Source organism: Tachypleus tridentatus, chromosome 4 (assembly GCF_004210375.1).
Source record: "Tachypleus tridentatus isolate NWPU-2018 chromosome 4, ASM421037v1, whole genome shotgun sequence".
Taxonomy (NCBI): domain Eukaryota; kingdom Metazoa; phylum Arthropoda; class Merostomata; order Xiphosura; family Limulidae; genus Tachypleus; species Tachypleus tridentatus.
The window spans coordinates 53,671,106-53,692,905 of NC_134828.1; the positions used below are offsets into that span (position 1 = coordinate 53,671,106).

Genomic DNA, 21,800 nt, shown 5'->3' on the forward strand with positions numbered 1-21,800 from the left:
TAAATAAGTTCACACGTAACGAGAAGTAATATAGCATAGACCTAAATGAATATTTCACAGATTAAAATTCATATTCGTCCCAATAACACAAATAACACGAATAAGTTGGTGTTTCTTCCTAATAACACAAATAACACGAACAAGTTGGTGTTTCTAATATGTTATCATGTCATCAAAAGTGCAATTTCTCATATATTCCTGTTTATTATCGAAAGTAAAACAAACTTTTATCATAACAAAAAAAAAAGATCAACCATATCAACTGTCAGGACCTTGATCAGGACATGAAGTAGCCATTATAGCAAAATAAAAAAAATACTTATAAGCACTTTTACATTTTCTTAGGGTCTGGCATGGCCTAGCGCGTTAAGGCGTGCGCTTCGTAATCTAAGGGTCGCGGGTTCGCGCCCGAATCGCGCCAAACATGCTCGCACTCCCAGCCGTGGGGGCGTTATAACGTGACGGTCAATCCCACTTTTCGTTGGTAAAAAAGTAGCCCAAGAGTTGGCGGTGGGTGGTGATGACTAGCTGCCTTCCCTCTAGTCTTACACTGCTAAATTAGGGACGGCTAGCACAGATAGCCCTCGAGTAGCTTTGTGCGAAATTCCAAAACAAACAAACAATACATTTTCTTAATCGGTAACTAGATAATATATTACCAGCATCTAAGAAAAGTAACACTGTTAATGGCTATAATGATGCTATACATCTCATAATAACTTCACATAAAGGAGTCGCTCATGGTAGCTGTCACTACAAAGTCAAAATCTTTTCTGACACCACCAAACGCCAAACTTGCAACACTATTTTAGGCTTAATTATAGTTCAACATGATAATACTCATTAAGTGTATAGTTTTTTTTAGTGAGGTATCAAGTAGGCTAGGGTTATTGTAGTTTATTTTCAGCACTATGAGCAAGATAAATTTGTTGTAATTAAGTTCGGCTCTGTGATAAACATCGGAGTTAGTAAATGTTTCCATTATCCGCTTAGTTCTTTGGACGATCTTCCACAATAGTTCACAGCTCTCGTTAATAATATACATATTTGTCCCTAACTCTAATTATAGCTGTATCTAAAATGCATTTGTTCAATACTTTCTGCGGAGTTTGGTATTTTATTTGTTAAATCAGTTGTTTTACTAGCAGAGTTAAAAATGAGAAGTATGGCAGTTATTATACATTGCATAACAATTTTTTGAAACGTTTTACTTCCTGAAAGGTTTTTGCTGATTATAACAGGTACCTGGTGAGTATGCACAAATACAGTTTTGGTTTTGCTTCATCACGTTAACTGTTTACCGGTAATAACGTATTTAATTACGTTTATGTTTCTAATACGCTATTAAGTTCGACATAATTAAGTGTTTTGCTCCTAATTTTCGTTTGTATTCAATGTCCGGTGTATCACGTTGCAGTGTCCAACAGTAGTCAGCAAGCATTGACGAATTCTAGTTGCCCTGATATCGTTTTTCCATTGTAGTAACGTCCTGGTGAAACCTTTCACCGTGTTCGTCACTGACAGCATCGAGATTTGCAGGGAAGAAGTTCAAGTGTGAGTGGAGGAAATGAATCTTGAGTGACATGTTGTACATCATTGTTTTGTATGCTTTGAGAAGTTTGTCTACCAGTTGAATATAATGTGGGGCTCTGTAATTGCCAAGAAAATTGTCAACAACCGCTTTGAAAGCTTTCCAGGCAATCTTTTTCTGCCGAACTAACAGATCTTCGAACTCCTTGTCACTCATAACACGTCTGATCTGAGGGCCAACAAAAATGCCCTCTTTGATATTGGCCTCAGTTACTCTTGGGAACATCTGTCTTAAATAACGAAAAGCTTCGCCTTCTTTGTTCATTTCTTTCACGAAATTCTTCATAAGTCCCAATTTTATGTAAAGAGGAGGCAAAAAAAATCTTTGCCGGGTGGACAAGCGGTTCATGCGCCACATTTTTCTATCCTGGAACTAACTTCTTATGGAGTGGCCAGCTCTGTCTAGAATAATATGACTCTTTAGCACGACTGTCCCATTCACAGATGAAACAACAGTACTTTGTATAGCTGAGCTGCAGTTCCAGTAACAGAGCAACGACTTTCAGATCTCCACAGATATTCCAGTTGTACTTGCTGTACTGGATGTGCTTCAGCAACATTTCCATTTTCTCGTAGGTTTCTTTCATATGTGCTGCATAGCCAACAGGTATTGAAGGGTGAACGTTGTCATTGTGTAACAGAACAGCTTTGAGGCTTAACATTAAAAGACGCCACTCTTGCAGGTCATGGTCACAACCCAAAGCAGAAAACAATCCTTCGATGTCAACAGAAACAGAGACTGTCAACTTGTACAAAGAATTTGGTTATATCATCTTGGCGGCTTCTAAAAACAGAAAGTTTCGTACCTGGTGACAGCAAACACCATTCCTGCAGTCTCGAACCCAGCAATTAGACTTTTACTTTTGACAGACCCAAATATCTGACCAGATCGTTTAATTCTGACTGTGTCATGAGATGTGGATCGTCTGACAAGCACGGTTAAAAATCGGGATCAATGCCACTGCCAGTTCCCTGCATTACAGTTTCTTCATCTGGTTCGTCTAATGTCCATTCCTCTGGTGGTTTCGGAATTGGAAGACTGTCGTCATGTGGCACGGGTCTCATTGCTGAAGGCAGATTAGGGTGTTCAATTGACTTCTTGTTTTTGGCAGAGAAACCAGACACATTAGTCAAACAGAAGTAACAGTCCGTCACATGGTCCTTCTGTTCTCATCATATCATAGGGACAGCAAACGGCATTGTTTTTCGAGTGCCTCTGAGCCAAGCTCTCTGACAGACAGCACATGTCGCATAATAAATGTGAGGCGCCCATTCCTGGTCTTGATCACCAATTTTACAGCCGAAGTACAAATGATATGCTTTCTTTACAAGGGCAGTCATTGAGCGTTTTTGATGAGCAAGCATATACTCGTCACAAATATAGCAGAATGCATCGCGGCTGTTACGACATTGATGAGACATATTGACCGACACCAATCGTCCTGTAAAACGTCTATAACATCTAACTTACTTGTTACAGTGCTGCTGAAGCAATGCTATATTCTGAAACAATACGTACACACTATAAAGTCTATATTAATCCAATGAGCAGCATCTGTCTATGCAAGCCACTTTTATAGCCTGCTTATACAGTGTCAAGTTGGCTCCGGCCTGCCCGGGCTGCATACTTCCACAGAACAGCTTCCAACCTGACCTGATTTCATGCCTGGACATGCCCAGACTGCACTAAACATTGTTCATAGGTCTCTTACAGAAACGAAAAATTGTTTGACACAAATATGAGAAAAAACATAACAAACCTAAAGATTTCGATGAAACGGTACGTGATGGACAGATTTTGGATGTGATTTTCGTGATCAGCAGCCAAAAATGTATAAGGAACACCCAACAGTGTTCAAGAAGCAAAAACTTTGTTGTGCAGTGTTATTTGTCAGATTGTGAGTTATATTCCAGATACAGAGCATCAACTTAACACTTCATTTAGAAATTTCATGAACTTAACATACTCTAAATAGTCGGTTTACTCTTCTAATAGTGTGATAATTATAGCAGGTTAACTCAGTAACCTTTGTAGGGTTTGATTCATGATAGATCAAATTAACTCTGTTTATGATGTGCAGATTAAAGCTAATTGTTGTAATGAGATGATTTGTCATGCAGCAAAAGTTTCAGTAAATATTTTATTTTTGTCTTTTTTTCAATAATGTATGAAATAACTGTTTGTTTATATTCTTTTACATGTACATTACACAACGTACAAATGGATGATACAGGTTGAATGTTGCACTTTGTTAGAAAATAAACGTGGTCCAAGGTCATAGTTTATAGAAGATAAGAGGTTAGACCATATCTAGGTCATCAACTGTCACGCATTATTGATTCAATGTTAAACGTCATCAATTTTATAAATGAGTTCCTGCTTTAAGATTTTTTTTGTTTTGTTTCCGCTGCTGTAAGTACTTAACACACCATCTACTGGAAATGTTTTACAAGTCACACACATCGTTTCCGGTTGCTGACAGTATTTTCTGTTTACAGCCTACCATAATTCACTAGCATCTTATTAGAGAAGGACAATTATATATTAACTTAAGTTTAACGATGTGTCGCAAATAAACAACAAACCCACTACGTGAATGTGCCACGAATACAGTGCACAGAATTAAGAACAAAGTGTCATTATCTTTGCACTTCAATCACGCACTTATATATTTCGTAGCTCATATAAACATCTGTTCACTTAAAACACATGTAAATTTTTAAATATTCAGATATTTCAAAGGTAGTTTCAAAAGAGCGATTTCCTGGCTGCCATTTTGTTTCATTATAATCCATATTATTAAGTTTTAGTTTTTTTTTAATTTTGCGCGAAGCTACACGAGGGCTATCTACGTTAGCCGTCCCTAATTTAGCAGTATAAGACTAGAGGGAAGGCCGCTTAGTCATCACCACTTACCGTTAACTCTTGGACTACTCTTTTACCAACGAATATTGGAATAGACCGTCACATATAAGGTCCCACGGCTGAAAAGGTGTGACGAGGTTCAAACCCGCTACCATCAGATTACGAGTCAAGCGCTCTCGCCACCTGGCTATGCCGAGCGTATTATTAAGTACTACTGTACTTAATGATTAAATATTTGATAGCTTCATTCTGCTACCAATTCCTAATAACCGTTTTATTATTGAATTAAAAAAACACTTAAAAACTAAAAAAAACAACAGTTAACGTGCATGTACACTCACAGTTTAAATAAATAGTGCCGTCTAACAGTATTAACGTAATCATTAAACAGGGTAGTACTTAATAATAGGGATCGTGATGAAACAAAATGGCGACCATAAAAATCGCCCTTTTTAAACCACCTTTAAATTGTCTGAATATTAACAACGAAAATTTCACAGTATTGGCTGAGTGAAACTAAAGTTTAGTGCACTTATAAAGCTGCCTAAAGAACGTGCTAGGAAGATTACCAGACTTCAAACTTTTTACCATTCAAGGCAATGCTTCAGACATTGGAATTACAGAAGTACTTCTACAAAAACATGAAAACGGACTGTTTCCAGTAATTATGTAAGTAAAAAAACTGTTGCACAGAAAGAATAATTACTTTGTAATCAAATGAGAGTGTCTACCCGCCATATTGGCCATCCAGACGTTCCAGAACTATTTCTTTGAGAAAAGAATTATCATCTCATCCAGATAAATTATCAGCCCCTTGAATACATCTAGAGGTTAAAAACTGACAGTGCGAAGATAATGAGGTAAGAATTGTATTTCCAGAACCAATGGTTCCACATTGAGGCACCAAGGGGACTTCAAATGTTGGTGAAGGATGTTTGAGTGGACTTTGTGTATGAACTGGAAGCATTTCTCGTATATAATATAAAAAATGTTGTGAATATTTTCCTCAAACAGGAGCTTATTATTATATATACATAACTGTTCATTTTAAGTTTAATCCCAGAGTATGATTTAGTTTATATTATGCGAGCATTAAAACAAGTTATTTTAGAAGCGATAGTTATTGTAAGTTTGATTACATAGTGTTCAATAATCATTTGTTGAAATTTTCGATTGTTGTGAATCAACGTAGTGGTACTCAAACCTTCTGATTTTTTTCTTGTTGCTTTAATCCAGTATTGCTGCATCATATAATATCTAGTAGTATTTAGAAAGTTTCAAATTGCTATAATCAAAAAATTCTAGGACTTTTATTACAAAGAATAATGTACATACATCAATATTATATGCTATCCCCTTCAAAGTAATCCCACCCAAGCTGTTACAACGTTCCTGCCATTTTCGGAAGCAATGCTGACATTCTTCAACCGTTATGTGACTAAGTTCTGCTTTTACATTATTATGGATGGTTGGAATGTCATCAAAACTCTTTCCTTTCAGCTTTCAGGGACAGATAAAAGTTACACGGGGCAAGATCTGGAGAATAACGGAGAGGGGGGTATCACAGGAATGTTCTTTTTTCTGCCAAAAATTCTTCAAAAGACATAGCAGACACTCGACGCATGCAGAGATTTTCAGTTAAAATCGCTTGACACGATCAAAAAGAAATCGCCAGTTCATCAGCAATTTCTCGGGTAGTTACTCGTCAATCACTTCAAATATTTTTTTTCACCTGAGCGACCGTTTCATCAGTGGTCGATGTCGACGGTCGCCCATAACGTGGATCATCTTTTACCGATTCCCGGCCAGCTTGGAAGCGCTTTGTCCACTGTTAAAAGACAGCCTCACTTAAGCAGACATCACCAACGGCAGTTCTTAATATTTCGAGGATTCCTGTTCCTCCCTTACCATTTTTCACACAAAACTTGATGTAAACATGTTGCTCTTCTTTTCTGCCCATTTTTATTACGACAGGGGCAAGAGATACGTCTGTCTTTTAACACGTTTTTCGCAACACAGATATAAGGTCTGGATAAATGGCTTGTTCGTGAAGTAGATCACCATTTGTACTTTGTACAGACCTCAGTGGAGCTCACTGCCTCTATACTGGCACCTGTAACAAAAGAAGTCTAGGAACCTTTTGATCAGACCTTGTATATATATATATATATATATACACGTGCTCAAAAGTTAGTCGGAAAGACAAAAAGTATGTGTGTGTGTATATATATATACTGAGTTATCGTGAGTTTAGCAACAGAAAGTGTATTATAATGTAATAATAATGTAATAATCACAAATTATATTGTAATAAAATAGTAGAGTAATAAAAGACGAAAAAATAATTATTCGTCTTGTCAGTTGAGTTGTAAAATAACTGAGCCAGTCTGTATAGACTTTTGACGTAAAAGAGGATTATTTAAAGCTCTAGATACAAATCTGGTAACCAATGGAGTAGTGAAATAGAATCTATCACTGATTGTATTGTGATAACAGAGTAGAAAAGAATGATTTGTTTCGCCAATCTGGTTCTGAAATGACTGAACCAGGCTATGTAAGTACCGATGAAAAAAATAGAAGTGTTTAAAGCTTTGGATCCAACTGTGAAAATAACATTTGTATATACGTTTAACCTGTTTTAATATATTATTGTAAAACAAATAGACTGTATACTATTTGTTTATTATTGCCAAAATGTCACAGACACCTATTGTAGAGAATCACAGCCCTATAAAACCTAACAGTTATAGTAGATAAAAATTACCTTCTAATATCCCTCCTTCGAAGTCAATTTGGCCTGTCCAGGTGGACGAAAAACATAAATGGTTAAAACATTTTTTTCTCAAAAATGGAAGTCTCTATAAATGATGTAAAAGAAGCATTCCAAAATCTCATATTGTACTGAAATTTTCGCAGTGAAAGTATAAACCTAACATACATTAGGAGCTAACAATTGCCTATTTGTTTCTTTTTTCCTTATGGAAATGTTCTTACACTATTCTTATACAAGCAGGAACTGCCCTCCCCTAGTGGGAAAATATCAATCAGTTTCTTTAGTTTATAACACCAGGCCTTAATGTGCTCAATAACGTTTGACTTGCATCTTGATTTCATTAAACATTTAATGTTTCTGCAGCTTAAACTCGTTTGACAATTTTAGCTGGTATTGGATAACAGATGCTCTAGCAGGTAAGCAATCTTATTCTTTCGGATATTCTTTTTAGTGTGAATAACCTTTGAGTTACTTAACAATACAAACGAAACCCACACCAAGAAGCAGTAGCTGGTTATTATATAAGTGAAAAGAAGGCTAACAACCGGAGTAAATATGACAAGCTAAGCTTTCTTAAAGGTAAACGAACTTGGCAATCCACGAGTTTTATGAGTCGTTGTTTATTAATCACAAAGTTACACCACGAGTGTAGAAACCCGGTTTCCAGTGGTATAAGTTCACAGATATACTGCTGTGTTAGTAACATATGGAATTGAGGATTCCACACTTATATGAAACTTAATCGGTTTTCGGGTCGTTTTACGGATTGAAAAAATAGCTTTGGAACTATGACACAACCAAACAGAAATGATACAGAATATTTTTTTTTATTTAGCGTGAGAATTTTGCTTAATGAATATGGAATCCAACCTGCCAGAAGTATAATATTTTCGTGTAAAGATAATTTAATTTAACAAATAGGAAAGCTGGGCCCACTAATATAAAAACAAAATTACTGACGCCAAGTGTTTTGTATTTATGAATTTCACTATACAAGGGCTATCTGCGTTATTATACTATTTAAAACGAGTATTTATTTCTTGAATATTTATTATACTATTTATTTCTTGAATCTCAAATAAAGCTAATCAGAGATTATTTGTATTGGACATCACTACTCAACGCCAACCCTGTGGCTACTCTTTTACCAACGAGTAGTGAAATTGACGGATACATTATAATGCCCCCACAACTGAAAGTGCAAACATGTTTGATGTGACGGGGATTCGAATTCGCGACCCTGAAATTACGAGTCCAGCGCCCTAAAGATTTGGCCATGTCTGGCCCTGTTTTTTTGTAAAAACTATTTTAAAAAATATTAGACTAAAAACTTCGTTGATATATAACTATGGGATTAAAATAAAAATCTTTTTATTTCAAAGTTTAAAAGAAATAATTCGCAACCTGCATACTGATCCAATTTGTTTTTCGTGAGGGTGTTATAAAATAATGGTCAATTCTACCTTTCGTTGATGAAAGTGTCACTGAAATGATGTCCAATTTTTAGTCTAACATATTTTATAAAGTTTTTACTAAAAAAAACAGGGCCTGACATGGCCAAATCTTTAGGGCGCTGGACTCGTAATCTCAACGGTCGCGGATTCGAATCCCCGTCACATCAAACATGTTTGCACTTTCAGCCGTGGGGGCATTATAATGTAACCGTCAATTCCACTACTCGTTGGTAAAAGAGTAGCTACAGGGTTGGCGTTGAGTAGTGACGGTTAGCTGCCTTCTCTCTGATCTTACACTGCTAAATTAGGGACAGCTAATGCAGATAGCCCTCGCGTAGTTTTACGTAAAATTAAAAAACAAACAAACAAGCAAAACTGAAAAACAATGCTCACGACAAAAATTTGATATATTATTACACATTCTACTGAAATGTAAATGGTTTTGATTAAATTTTATATTTTATCATCTACATGTTAACGAGTATAGAACTCAACCAGTATTAAAGTTTATTTTTCTTATACATTCAAATGGACATTCTGCTCTGATGGATCACCAGAATTGGTAAAACCATTACAAACTCTGGATACTTAGTTTTGAAAATTCCAATCATTCCAAATGTTTTTTCGCATTTGCAGATGAGCTTCTTTTCTTTAACCTTAGAAAAATTGCTTTAAGTTCAATGGAGTCACATTGTAAACAGTTCAGCCATCTTTATTTATAAATTACTAATTTCAAAAATCTTAATATTCCTACCATATAATCCTACTCCTACCTCAGATGTTGTTAATTTTGATATTACTTACTCAGAACCATAGACTAGAAATGTTTCATATACATTGGGTTCTCATTTTAAAACACAAGTAATATCAACTAGTAAATGTATCGTAACCAAGTCACGCCCTTTTACAAAGTATTACATTTGAATCTGAATACTCTAAGTCGGTTTTGTGGAAACTTGTTACTTTAGATGTCTACATTTTAGATGCTTGGTAATGCTGTTAGTTGATTCAAATCGGGTGAAGCCGACAGCTTATTATTTTGTTATTAATGATGTTCTCTGGTATCACCGACGAAGACAGCTGTTCATTTGTTCACTGTGTAATGATTTCAATGCGCAAAATATTGCGCATACTGTATATTGTACGTATCATTACTATACATATAGTTATGTGTACATTTACTTTACAAATTGTTTTGGAAAGTCACGGAAGTTAATAAAGTACTTCTGATTGGAAAAACTTTAGTAAAATATCATCCAAAAAAATTTTTTTTATAGTCTCTCGGGTCTTTCAATTTTTTTTTTCAATTTGTTTCGCTACCTGTTGTCAGCAGCTTTAAACTCAACAGAAAGAGAAAATAATGATTTGAAACTGAAACCGAGAAGACTAAGCCACTACTGTCTTAACTTCGTTAGGGCTTCTCCAATAATCATTAATGGTAGCTGAACGATGGTCTAATGTACGGTTTACATACGAATCTGGCAGAAATATCTTTATGTAACACTTTGTACAGCCTCATACAAATTCAGCAAGGTGTAGCTCTTTTTTGTAGATTAAAGTACACGTATGCCCAGCTTTCTCTTTTATAGGAATTTTGTTAGTTTATCCGATATCTTGAAGTGCTTATTGCGGTTTTTTTTTGTTGTTTTTTAAAATCTGTAATATCACCCAATACAAGCTCATCTGAGATCGTTTAATTACTTATATGAAATATTTAGATGTCTGGTATGGATTTATTTAAAACCTAATGTTAGCTCATGTAAGACTTATCTGCCCGAGATAGATATATCTAAGGTCTGTAAATACCTTAAACATTGCAACTTTACTGTGTGAATCGCAACATCAACATTAAAATGTAATTTTATTTATTGTTAAAAGTCATTTAGTAGTTGTTGTTTTGCAACTCTTAAAACGGGTGATGTTAACATTTTATAAATGATGAAATATATGCAGCTCGAAAGAAATGACACGTGACCACTGTACGAGCGTCTACCAGTCAACACCTAGCATTTACGTGTAATAAGGAAAACACTTCTTAATGAGAAGTCTGACATAAAACAAATTATAACACAAATTTTTACTATTTTAACATACAACACGTTATTCGCATATCTACGACTTTGAAAGAACGCCAGAGTAGAAATATAAGTATTTGACACCCGCTGTACGTTTCAAACTCAGAATAGTAATTAAACAAATGTCTTATTTCTTTGTGCATACTGCATAATTATTTATATGCATATCATAGAGCTGTACACCCTGTAACAAAGTTTTCCTATAAGAATGGGTGTCGACTTTCATTGTAAGTTCCACTGTATTTGTTAATTTGTACAATCAGTTTGGAAAACATCCAAGTTTTCACTACATGCATGGATGATAAAGCATAGATACAAGTTTATAGTTTTTCTTCGCTTTTCTTCTGTTTCTTTCAGTTGTTGTCGTTGGTTTCTGAGTACAAAGCTACACAATGGGTGATCTACGCTCTGTATAACCGCGGGAAATCGAACACCAGATTTTACTGATGAAAGTCCGTAAACTAACCGCTGACCAACTGGGGAACATCTGTCTCAGTTCCAATAAAGTGTATACCAAACAACCTACTTTCACTCTAAGATACCACTTGAGTTAAAAATTTTGGTTTGTTTTGGATTTCACACAAAGCTATACGAGGCTATTTACACTATCCGTCCCTAATTTAGCAGTGTAAGACTAGAGGGAAGGCAGCTAGTCATCACCACCCACCACCAACCCTTGGGCTACTCTTTTACCAAAAATAATGGGATTGACTGTCACTTTATAATGTCCCCACGGCTGAAAGGGCGAACGTGTTTGGTGTGATGGGGATTCCAACCTGCGAGCCTCAGATTACGAGTCGAGTGCCTTAATCACTTAACCTTATTGTATCTAATAATAAATAAAGCTAAAAAAGGTATATATAAAGTAGGCAAAAAAACTATTTGCTGGAAATTCGACAGTTTTTGGAGTTTACTTTATTTATAAGATATCCAAGATTTTTGAAAAGAAAGTTCTTGAAGTACGTCGCACTAATAACGTTCTTCAACACACACGAGAGTAATGTGAATAATAGGCTTTTCATATCTGTTAAAGTAATTGGTAAATAGATTTTAAAATTAAAGATGAATTCATTTTACAATATCTGAAATACTTGTGGTATATACAACATTCTAGTTATTTATATTTGTAGCATTTTTTTTTTACATTTTGTCTATCTTTGCCAACTCTACGCTAATAACGTTAAGACTAAGCTCGACCCATTCAATGACTACAAACTATATAACCTGTTATACAGCTTTGCGCTTGACAACAACTTTTTATGTGCACATAAAATAAGTACTATTATCCCACCCTTTAAAAACCAGCGAAATATTTTTGAGTACTGTGGCACTCTCTATTGATTTGTTTATACGTTTATTACTTGCTCTTCCAAATAATAACAAATTCGGATTCTCCTTCGAAAGATAAAACTCGTAAACCTAATTTTTGAAGTAGTTTATTTTTAGGATTTCGTCTTATGAACTTTAATCGTTCAGAATTTATTCAAACCTTAAAAAATAACGAAACACTCAAATCTCCAACTCTTTTCGGATCGAACTTCAAAACAAATAGTGTGATGAATTTGATGAGAAGGAGCGTAATAAATTTAGGTAAACAATATTCAAATTATATTTGAATTATTTCAGTTGACTTACTGATTTTAAACTTTTTACAACTACGGCTATTATAGTAAAGAATATGTTTTAAGAGGGTATGACGTCTCGATCGCTCGTGCAACTATTCTCAAGTACTGTTCATGTAATATATTTTTTTCCTTACTGTAAAAGCTGTAACTTGTAAAAATAAAACAACAAATAAACAAACATAAATTTTGAAAATTCCCACAAACTGTTGGAAGACATGCATCTAGTTATAGTATGAGAATGCACAAAACAAACAACAACCATCAACAATGAAATTAAAGCATTTTTCAAAGGTTCATTTAGAACACCGTATTATAATGACCACACAGCTGAAAGGACGACCTCGATCGGTAAGAATCTTGGTCAAAATACACACTGGTACAAAATAACGTTGTAAGCATATATCGATAGTTTTATCTCAGTGCTTCACGCTTCCAGCCCATTTAATAAAAGTCAGTAAATTATTTTATAAGTAATCCATATACGTTGTAAAGTGACCTTTACTACGTCAGCTCGTAATTCAACAGTAGTGTCGAGTATATTTTTATTTTCTACAAGTAATCCAAAGATATTTATGTAAGTATTTATGGTGTCAATAAAAACTTTCATTGATTCCTGACAATCTGTAGAAGTCGGGCTTTTTTTTTTTTAATTGCCTCTACAATTTTACAATTACATAGTGGAATAATGGAACTTTCAGGGTATTAAATACGAATTCCTTTAATTTTTATGTTAACACAAAATGCGTAAAACTGTTATGATAAAATTATGCTTAAAAATAACGATATTTGCTTATGTTTCTTTGATCTCAGAGCACAATAACTTTGACACACAGTTAAAACTGTAGTAACTAAATGGGTGCACACGCACATTGACTGGCGCACTGAAAATCGGGTCGGGCAATACAGTGGCAAATTCAATATCCAACGAAATAAAGTAAGAAGTATCAATTTGTTTATTGCATTATTATTATTTTCTCCACCATCAGCTGTCAACATAGGAAGTGATGAATCAACATATTGAGCCACATCACACACTTTTAGTTTTAATTTTTCACAGTTGATTCTCTGAGCGCCATGAAAACCATAATTTCATAATGATCTTAGGTAAACTAGGCAGGGTTTCTATTCAGCTGTTTAAATTCGTTTATCTTACTGTTTTATATATATTCGTATGTTTTTGTGTTGCAGGGTCATCAATGCACGTTCAGCATTATACTGTTATTCCATATTTCATGTTCCACAACTTAAGCCATTTCACTGACTTTAACCAATATTCCAATACACTTCATTTTTGACCAACTTAAATTTCTCTGATTTTTGTTTTCACATTTCAATTTACTTCTTGCTTAGAAAATTAGTTCTTATGAAGTACACTGACTGGCATCATACCTTTTATATCCACGAAACATTTCATGTGCTCCACATGCTTTGGTTCTACAGAAAACTGGTCTTTCTGCAAATCTTTGACCAAAACAAGCTTTATTTTCAATTAATAAACATTTTTTGTAAACTATTAAGATCAGATGAAAATATCAAGTTTGGAAAATTAACTAGTTAAAACTAGTGTTCAGATAGTATAAGTGAAATTGGGATGCTGTGCAGTGGAAGTGGTTGTAGAACTGATAGAGGTTCTAGACTATTCCAAGCATACAAACATACAATGTATAACAGATATAGTTTAGATTTCTTACCATTTTTGAGACCATTCTGCTGTACATAAATAAGAACTGCAACAGGTTTGCACTGCAATGCTACTGAATAAAACTTCTAATTTTTAATATATCAATACAGAGTCTGAAGGTTCATCAATAAAAACGTCCATTTATTGAATGATATCAAGTGCACAAACAGAAGGGTGTGATTAGATTATATTAAAACTATTCTTGCAGATCTTAACATTCACAGTGATTAAGATTGAATGCTGAACAGTTCTTACACTGACAAAATAAACAAGTTACAATTATTTCAACCTGGTTCTGTAAGACATTTCTACAGAAGTATCATATATTCTAAATCATTCTAAAGAAGGAAAATGTTTAAATAAGGCAACATAAGAAACGTTCAGAAGATCACCTTCAACTCTGCTGTAATACAAGAAGAAATTAATTTTTTTTTTAAATTTCGCACAAAGCTACTTGAGGGCTATCTGTGTTAGCCGTCCCTAATTTAGCAGTGTAAGACTAGAGGGAAGGCAGCTAGTCATCACCACCTACCGCCAACTTTTGGGCTACTCTTTTACCAATGAATAGTGAGATTGACCATCACATTATAACACCCCCACAGCTGAAAGGGCGAGCATGTTTAGCGAATGCTAACCTGCAAACCTCAGATTACGAGTCGCACGCCTTAACACGTTTGGCCATGCCGGGCCTAAAGAAATTAGACAGTAGCTTTTTTCTTAACCCTTAAAAGGCAGCCATTATCAACTGATGCTACTACTTACAACATATCCACTGTTTAAGGGTTAACTACTTTCATTCTAACAGATTATCTATAGAAAATGTATCTTAAATTGTCAACAAAGGTTTAAGATGGGAATACTTTGTTAACAAATTCCTCAAGATAACTGGACACTTTTTCAGTGATAACTTGCTGAAACCATTGGACACCCACAACCATCAAGTAACAGAAAAAAAACACAAGGTTCTAGGTTTTCACTGGAAAACAGTGAGATGTTATCAAGAAGTTTGAATCTCCCAATAGGACAGCAGTAATTCTATGGGCTTGTAACATACAAGTCAGGTCATGATTCCCCATGGTGGACACAGAAGATAGCCCAATGTGGTTCTACTCTGAAACAAACAAAACCAAGAGGTCTGGAAAAAAGAAAAGTATTACCAGTTTCAAGAAGATAAATTGAAACATCACCAACTTTTCTGGTGAAATTATGGAACAACCTTTGTCAGCCTGTTTTTGAAGTTTTCAGAGTAGACGTTGACATTCTCTGTTTTGAAAATACTGTTCTGAGTCTTTTGTTTAGAAATTCTATATAGAGTCCCATTAACAAGATGATACTGTACTTACGTCATTTGGATGAAGCTTATGAATAAGTTGAATTTCTCTGTGAAACTACTTATTTGTACTAGTATAATGAGAAAAATTATACACAATTTTTTTTTTTTTTTACATGAAACTACTAACAATATTATTCTGATGTTATGTATTAATACTCGGTATATGTTGCAGCCTTGTGAAACTAATTATGTATTATATTTCATTGTACCAAATAAAGAGATCAAGTAGCATTAACATTTTTCTATGTAGCTAAACTATCATTGTTATAAAAATAACTTTTTCAAACATTACACAAATAACTAATTTAAGAAATCCACAGAAGCTTATTTAGAGATTTTATCTGACAATTTATTCCCATTTTAACTTATACATGCTATAAGTCATGTGATTATACAAGTAGTCAATTATTGAACAAGTCCATTTTGTTCCTTGGTTCATTCGTAGCCTCTGCAATATAATAATTATACATCTTCAATAAACAAAAACAACACAAGACTTAACATTATACATACATTTAATTAATTAATTGATTGAAAAAACAGCATATAATACTAATCTAAATCAGACAAAACAAACTATATTTTCACTATTTTAAAACTATTTTTATTGAAAAAGATCAAATTCATTTTCAAAGCTTATAAAATAAAAATTCTAATAAACACATGCTCTTACCAAACATAAAAAAATGACATTTTTAGCCCCTAGACTACTATTATTGGCAACTGACGATTCACTGCAGGTTGCTGATACTGTTAACTGACAATGTATGCATTCCTGCTCTCTGTCTGTCTGTGCGTGTCCGTCTGTGTGCGTGCGTGTCTCCCCGCCCGTCCGTCTGTGTGCGTGCGTGTCTCCCCGCCCGTCCGTCTGTGTGCGTGCGTGTCTCCCCGCCCGTCCGTCTGTGTGCGTGCGTGTCTCCCCGCCCGTCCGTCTGTGTGCGTGCGTGTCTCCCCGCCCGTCCGTCTCTGCATGCGTGTCCGTATCCGTGTCTGTCCATCCGTCCAGATGTGTGTGCATGCGCGTGCACACACATTTATTGTATGCACCAAGCAACCAGAGATACCTGATATTTTATACCCTCTTTGTTTTTATTAGGCTTATACCACACCCTGAGAAGCAAATCCAAAGATTATTGGAAAAAAGAAAAGCTCTGATAAAGACAGACGTATTTAATATATATATGGCACATGCTAGATTTCCAATTCTTTGCTTTCTTTACATGACAAACGATGAGACCATTCATGTTAGCAGCTGTGTAAAAAGATACATTTTCACATGCATAAAGAACAAGTACCCTGAACTCTTCACGCCTTTACAGAAGCTGGTCATAGATGAATCTTGTTTTATTAAAAGGCCATACCAGTTCAAACAATAAAATTACAATAAATAACATCATTTTGGCCTAAATTTATTTATGCTTTGTCTGCAAAACAGGGATGATTCTTGACGTTTATTTTTTCTTTTATACATGAATAAAACCATAGAAATTTCACAGAAAGACCTGTTTGGACTGTCAGATGCAATGTCCACACAACAACGAACAAGATATTGAGGCAAGGTCATATTTTGTACTTAGACAAATGGTACGTCACCTTCTATGCCAATATCTCCTTGACAATAACACTGATGTCTACAGTACAGTGCAGGCAGAGCAAACATTTAAGCTAGGCTTCCTTGCACATTTTCAGCATGCAAGTTGCTAATTGTAAAAGACAGACAGAATGTTGGCAATAAATGAGTATGTTAATGACTGTGTACAAAGGAAAAATGGTCAACAGCGGAAAAGTTCACTTCAGCACTAGAGAAATTATGTAGCTAAATGTAGTAATTGATTATAGATAAAACTTGGAGCTGGTGGATAAGTCATACATGATGATAGAATCCGTGGAATGTGTAAAGAAGTCCATCAAATGATACAAGAAACTTTTTTCATTTGATGGATGCCTCCATGCTCAATGCCTTCACCTAGTACCATGAAAAACATGACAACAAAATGTGTTTCTAAATTAATTTAGTCAAGGCGTGGTGTACCAGCTCCAGGAACATTATAGGACTCCTGTGGCTACACACTGGTCACAGAAGTTCCCATGTAGATTTGAGAGGCATGTTTTGAGCTATAAATATGATCAGTTATCACTGTGTAGCTATTGCAGTTAGAAAAAGTGCACAACTTCAGTGTTAAATCTACATTCACACTGTCCTCTGCTAGCAAAAAAGAAAGCTCATTACACACACGTGCAAAAAATGTGAGGTGCTACTGTGCGTTGGAGAATTTTTTAAGAATATCATATGCTAAAAATATTGATAACATTACAATCTGAAGTGAAGAAAGCATAAGAAGTGTATAATAAAATATGAACTGAAGATAAAAATATACATTTATACACAAAACTTATTCCATCAAAATGCGTAAAAACTATGTGTTGTGTAACTTACAGGGTTCCACTGTATCCTTGTACATTATAAGTGTTTACAGGCAATACACCCCATTGTGATATGTAATCTACATGCTTCAGTCACACAAGTAGTTCTGAGCACCCCACGGCAAGGCTTTGGAAGGATGCCAGTTTGACTATAATGAGGGTACCACACTTGTGTTTGTATATTGTTTTTCTTACATATTTACATTTCTGTAAGGTAAATTAAAATTTAACTTTCATTTGTGGCACACATGGTAGTGATGGCTAGAAATATTTTATAAGCAGTTTAATTAGCATCTACTAATGCTAGTCTGATATCCTACATACTAGACATACCAGTTAACATGTGTTAACTCACAAATGATAGGCAAAATTTTACCTTATAATATCTGCTATCTCCCAGTTGGTATCTAAAATCATTGGGCCTTCAATCGTTGCTTCATCCTTTGTAACAATAGCAATTTGATACTAATGTGGAAAAAATAAAATACAATAATTTTCAGAAACCCTGAAAATACAGTTAATTACATGTAAACAAAGTTAATCTCCAAACTCCTTACATCTCATATCTCTGGAGGACATTCCTAAATAACAATATATCCTTTTCTTATCCACTTTTACCATATAATTTTTAAGTAACGTACGATAACGTTCGTGCATGCAAAGTTTTGGTAAAATACACAAATTAGATTGAGAACAACAAGTTCATAAAACCACAAAACTTAATTTAGTAATGAAAAATAATTAAGAAAACTGTGAAAAGCAGATCCATTGAACACATTTCAGAATCTGAAAAATTCAAAACTAATTTCAGAAGAGAAAGAAAAATAAGTTATAGTTTACATAGAATTTGTTGACAAACAAAGAAAATGCATTCCAACAACAAAATATAATAAAGTAATATTAGAAAAACATTAGAATATGTATTAATCATTTTAAAGTGTGTTCATTGCTCAAACAGAAAAATCACATTTAATCAAACTTTTCTTTTAAATGTACCACATCTGATTAATATATTGAAAATGTTATGTGAAAGAGATACTGTGGCTACTTTTTTTACTTGTATGTATATGAAAATTAAAATGCCATTCATGAAAACATTTCACAACAACATTCTCACCATCTTTGATCAGCATCCTTCTTTTAACAAGTGATTTCATTTCATAATTTTGGTTAAATAATGAAACCAAAAGTTTGACCTATCCTGATTATATCACTGAAACTTAAGATCCAAGTATCATCTAACAGTTGAAGTGACGACATCTTTTACCCTCATTCCAATCAAATGAAAGCTTAAAAACTTGTTCATAATTTTTAACAGATGGCTCAGTGAAATATAAATAATCAAATTATATGTATAGGTAAATAAAGAAAAAAATATCATACATACAGTAATAAATAATTAGAGAAAAAATGAAACAGCTGGCGAGTGAAGACAGACATTCAATCAAGAGTACATTTCCAACATGCCTTCAATCTTCAACACTATATTTATGGGCCAAAATATACAAGTGTTCAAACTGCCAAGGGGACAGGTAAAAGCCCCAGGTCACCAGAATGATACCATATATTAGGAACATGTCACACCACTGAAGAAAATCAGGTGGAAAAAAATTAAATATTTTAGGGTGATGTTTTAGAACAGTTACAACAGGTAAGAAAAAACAATAACATTAGAAGATTATCCAAGAAAAAGTAAAACAAACCAAAATGGTTCACATATTAATCTAGAAGATGTCAATCTGGGTTAAGAGGACTAGAAGGATATAGGGAGGAAACTGCTGAGTTCAGTTAACTAGTATTAACAATCCAAATTAACTAACACAACTTCTAGCTGATATACTACTAAAATAAGATAACCAAAAAAAGCTTCTGAATCAAGTTCAGTAGGAACTATTGTGGTGTCATGAATGTACAGTGAAAAGAACAATAACCATGTTTACTACACAACAGAATGGCCCAAGTAACAATTTGAAATTAAATAACTTTTCTTTCCTCCTAACTTTTAAAACAACTCTGAGACCTCTCCTCCCCTTTTCTTTTGAGCCAAAAGTGTAAACAGATCATATGTCAGTTATTACAAATTCAGAAACATTAAAACAGGAAGATGGCACAAAAATAAACCAATAATACCATAAAATGGAGGAAAAGAGAAAAAGTTTTATGTTCTGCATTACAGTTCACCCTAATGACCACAGTAGTAATATTCAACACATATTTGACAGTTGATATATCTATATACAAACAAACCCCTTAAGTACTAAACCAGACAAGTTGTACATTTCACAACATAATGGACCATAATCAAGTACTAAAAAGATGGTTAGGGTGTCTTTTTCAATAAATTTTAGAAAATCAAAAGAACAAAATTCTGAACATAAACATACATATAAAAAGCAGCTAACACTAACAGAAAAATGCAACTTTGTTATTCTGCAAAAAAGAATAAGCCTTATGAATATACCAAGAAATAATTTCTTTATTTTTTACACATGTTCAATCAACTGCTGTGAACACACATTTTGTGATCTGTTTTCCTGTCACTTTATAAAACTGGTTCCTTAGGTTAATCTACTATTTGCATTTAGTATGACAGTTCTTTGTGGTATTTTAAAAACTATCTATTAACCCATGCCTTAATTGTGCACTTCTTTAATCTTTTATAACCACTACATGGAAAATAAGATGTTTTTTTTTTTTACTATTCTCATAAATTGCACAACTATCTATGGACAGCAACTAAAGAGAGAAGAAAAATTATCTATAGGTGCTGATAGTTTTGTTTCAAGAAAGTAAGATAACTAAAGATCTATAACTGCTATTCTCACTGTTTCAGCAAATTTAAATTCAGAGCTAATTTCTTTCAGACTGATCTGAAGATGTCTATTTTAAATAAACATATCCCCAAAATTTGACCTTTCAAATTCTTAGAAATCTTATAAGAATTAAAAAAGAAACTATTAAACATGTCCTAACAGAACGAGTAATTACAACAATGCTACTTCAGCTATCACACACAAAACTCCAGATATTATTTATGGTTTTCATAACATTGCTCAAACTCCAACTTCATCAGGACCTAAGAAGTCTCAAAGCTAACACCTTTAACAAAAACACTTCATTGGTAAGCACTGACAGGGAACAAGAGTTCCTTATATACAACCAAAATCACCAAGAACTGAGATCCTGTAAATAGTAGGAATTGGAAAGCCCAAATGGGTGTTCATCTCACATCCAAAACATTATAACTGTCAAAACATTAAAAATGTATGCGTGTGCTGAATACATCCATCCTTGAAGTATTATGCTTTCCTACTTAAAGATTAATCACAGCAGGACAATAAACAAATATCTAAAAGCACATTAGACAATTTACACACTGTTCAATCAGTTGTAATGTGTTCAGTAGAGTTACTTATAACATCACTGATAAAGGAAAGTTAAGCTTCAGGGATTGCATCAGAAATAATCAAAGAAATTAAATTTTTGTTATCACATTACTTGGCAGAATCACAAAAACTTTTAAGAATGACTTAAGTATGGATTTTCCCTTTGGACTGGATATAGAAACCAGCCAGCAAAAAATAATCCAAAATCCTTTCTGAAATATTTAAATTATCAAAACATATTCCTGCTGTATATAAGCAGAGACTCTTCCAAATCAACAGTAATATTAACAGGTAGACTAATGTATCTTACTACTTTTAATGTGGTCATGGAACTTGACACTAAAGCTAAAAATCATTTTGTAACTTTATGTGACCATGATTTGCACCACAAATCATAACTCTGTGATTAACACAAAATATAAATGTTTTGGGACAACAAAGGACCCATTAGTCTATCTTAGCTGTTCCATCCTATTTTTCAACATAATGAGAATACAAGGAGTTAATATAATATCAGAGCTTATCAGTATGATGTTCATAGAGTTTAAGATCTGAACTAATTGCAGTATGAATCTGTATATAACATTTCTAAG

General features: G+C 34.1%; 1 protein-coding gene across 1 annotated transcript in view; it reads right to left on the minus strand.

Moving 5' to 3' along the window:
- Window positions 1-15,724: 15,724 nt before the first annotated feature.
- Prosbeta7 (proteasome subunit beta type-4) overlaps window positions 15,725-21,800 on the minus strand; it is a 39,708-nt gene continuing 33,632 nt past the window's right edge. The window contains exons 7-8 of the mRNA XM_076498567.1: window positions 18,198-18,286; window positions 15,725-15,845 (exon numbers count right to left, since the gene is read on the minus strand). Coding sequence (XP_076354682.1) covers window positions 15,833-15,845; window positions 18,198-18,286 — 102 coding nt within the window. The 3' untranslated portion in view covers window positions 15,725-15,832. The remainder of the gene's footprint in view (window positions 15,846-18,197; window positions 18,287-21,800) is intronic.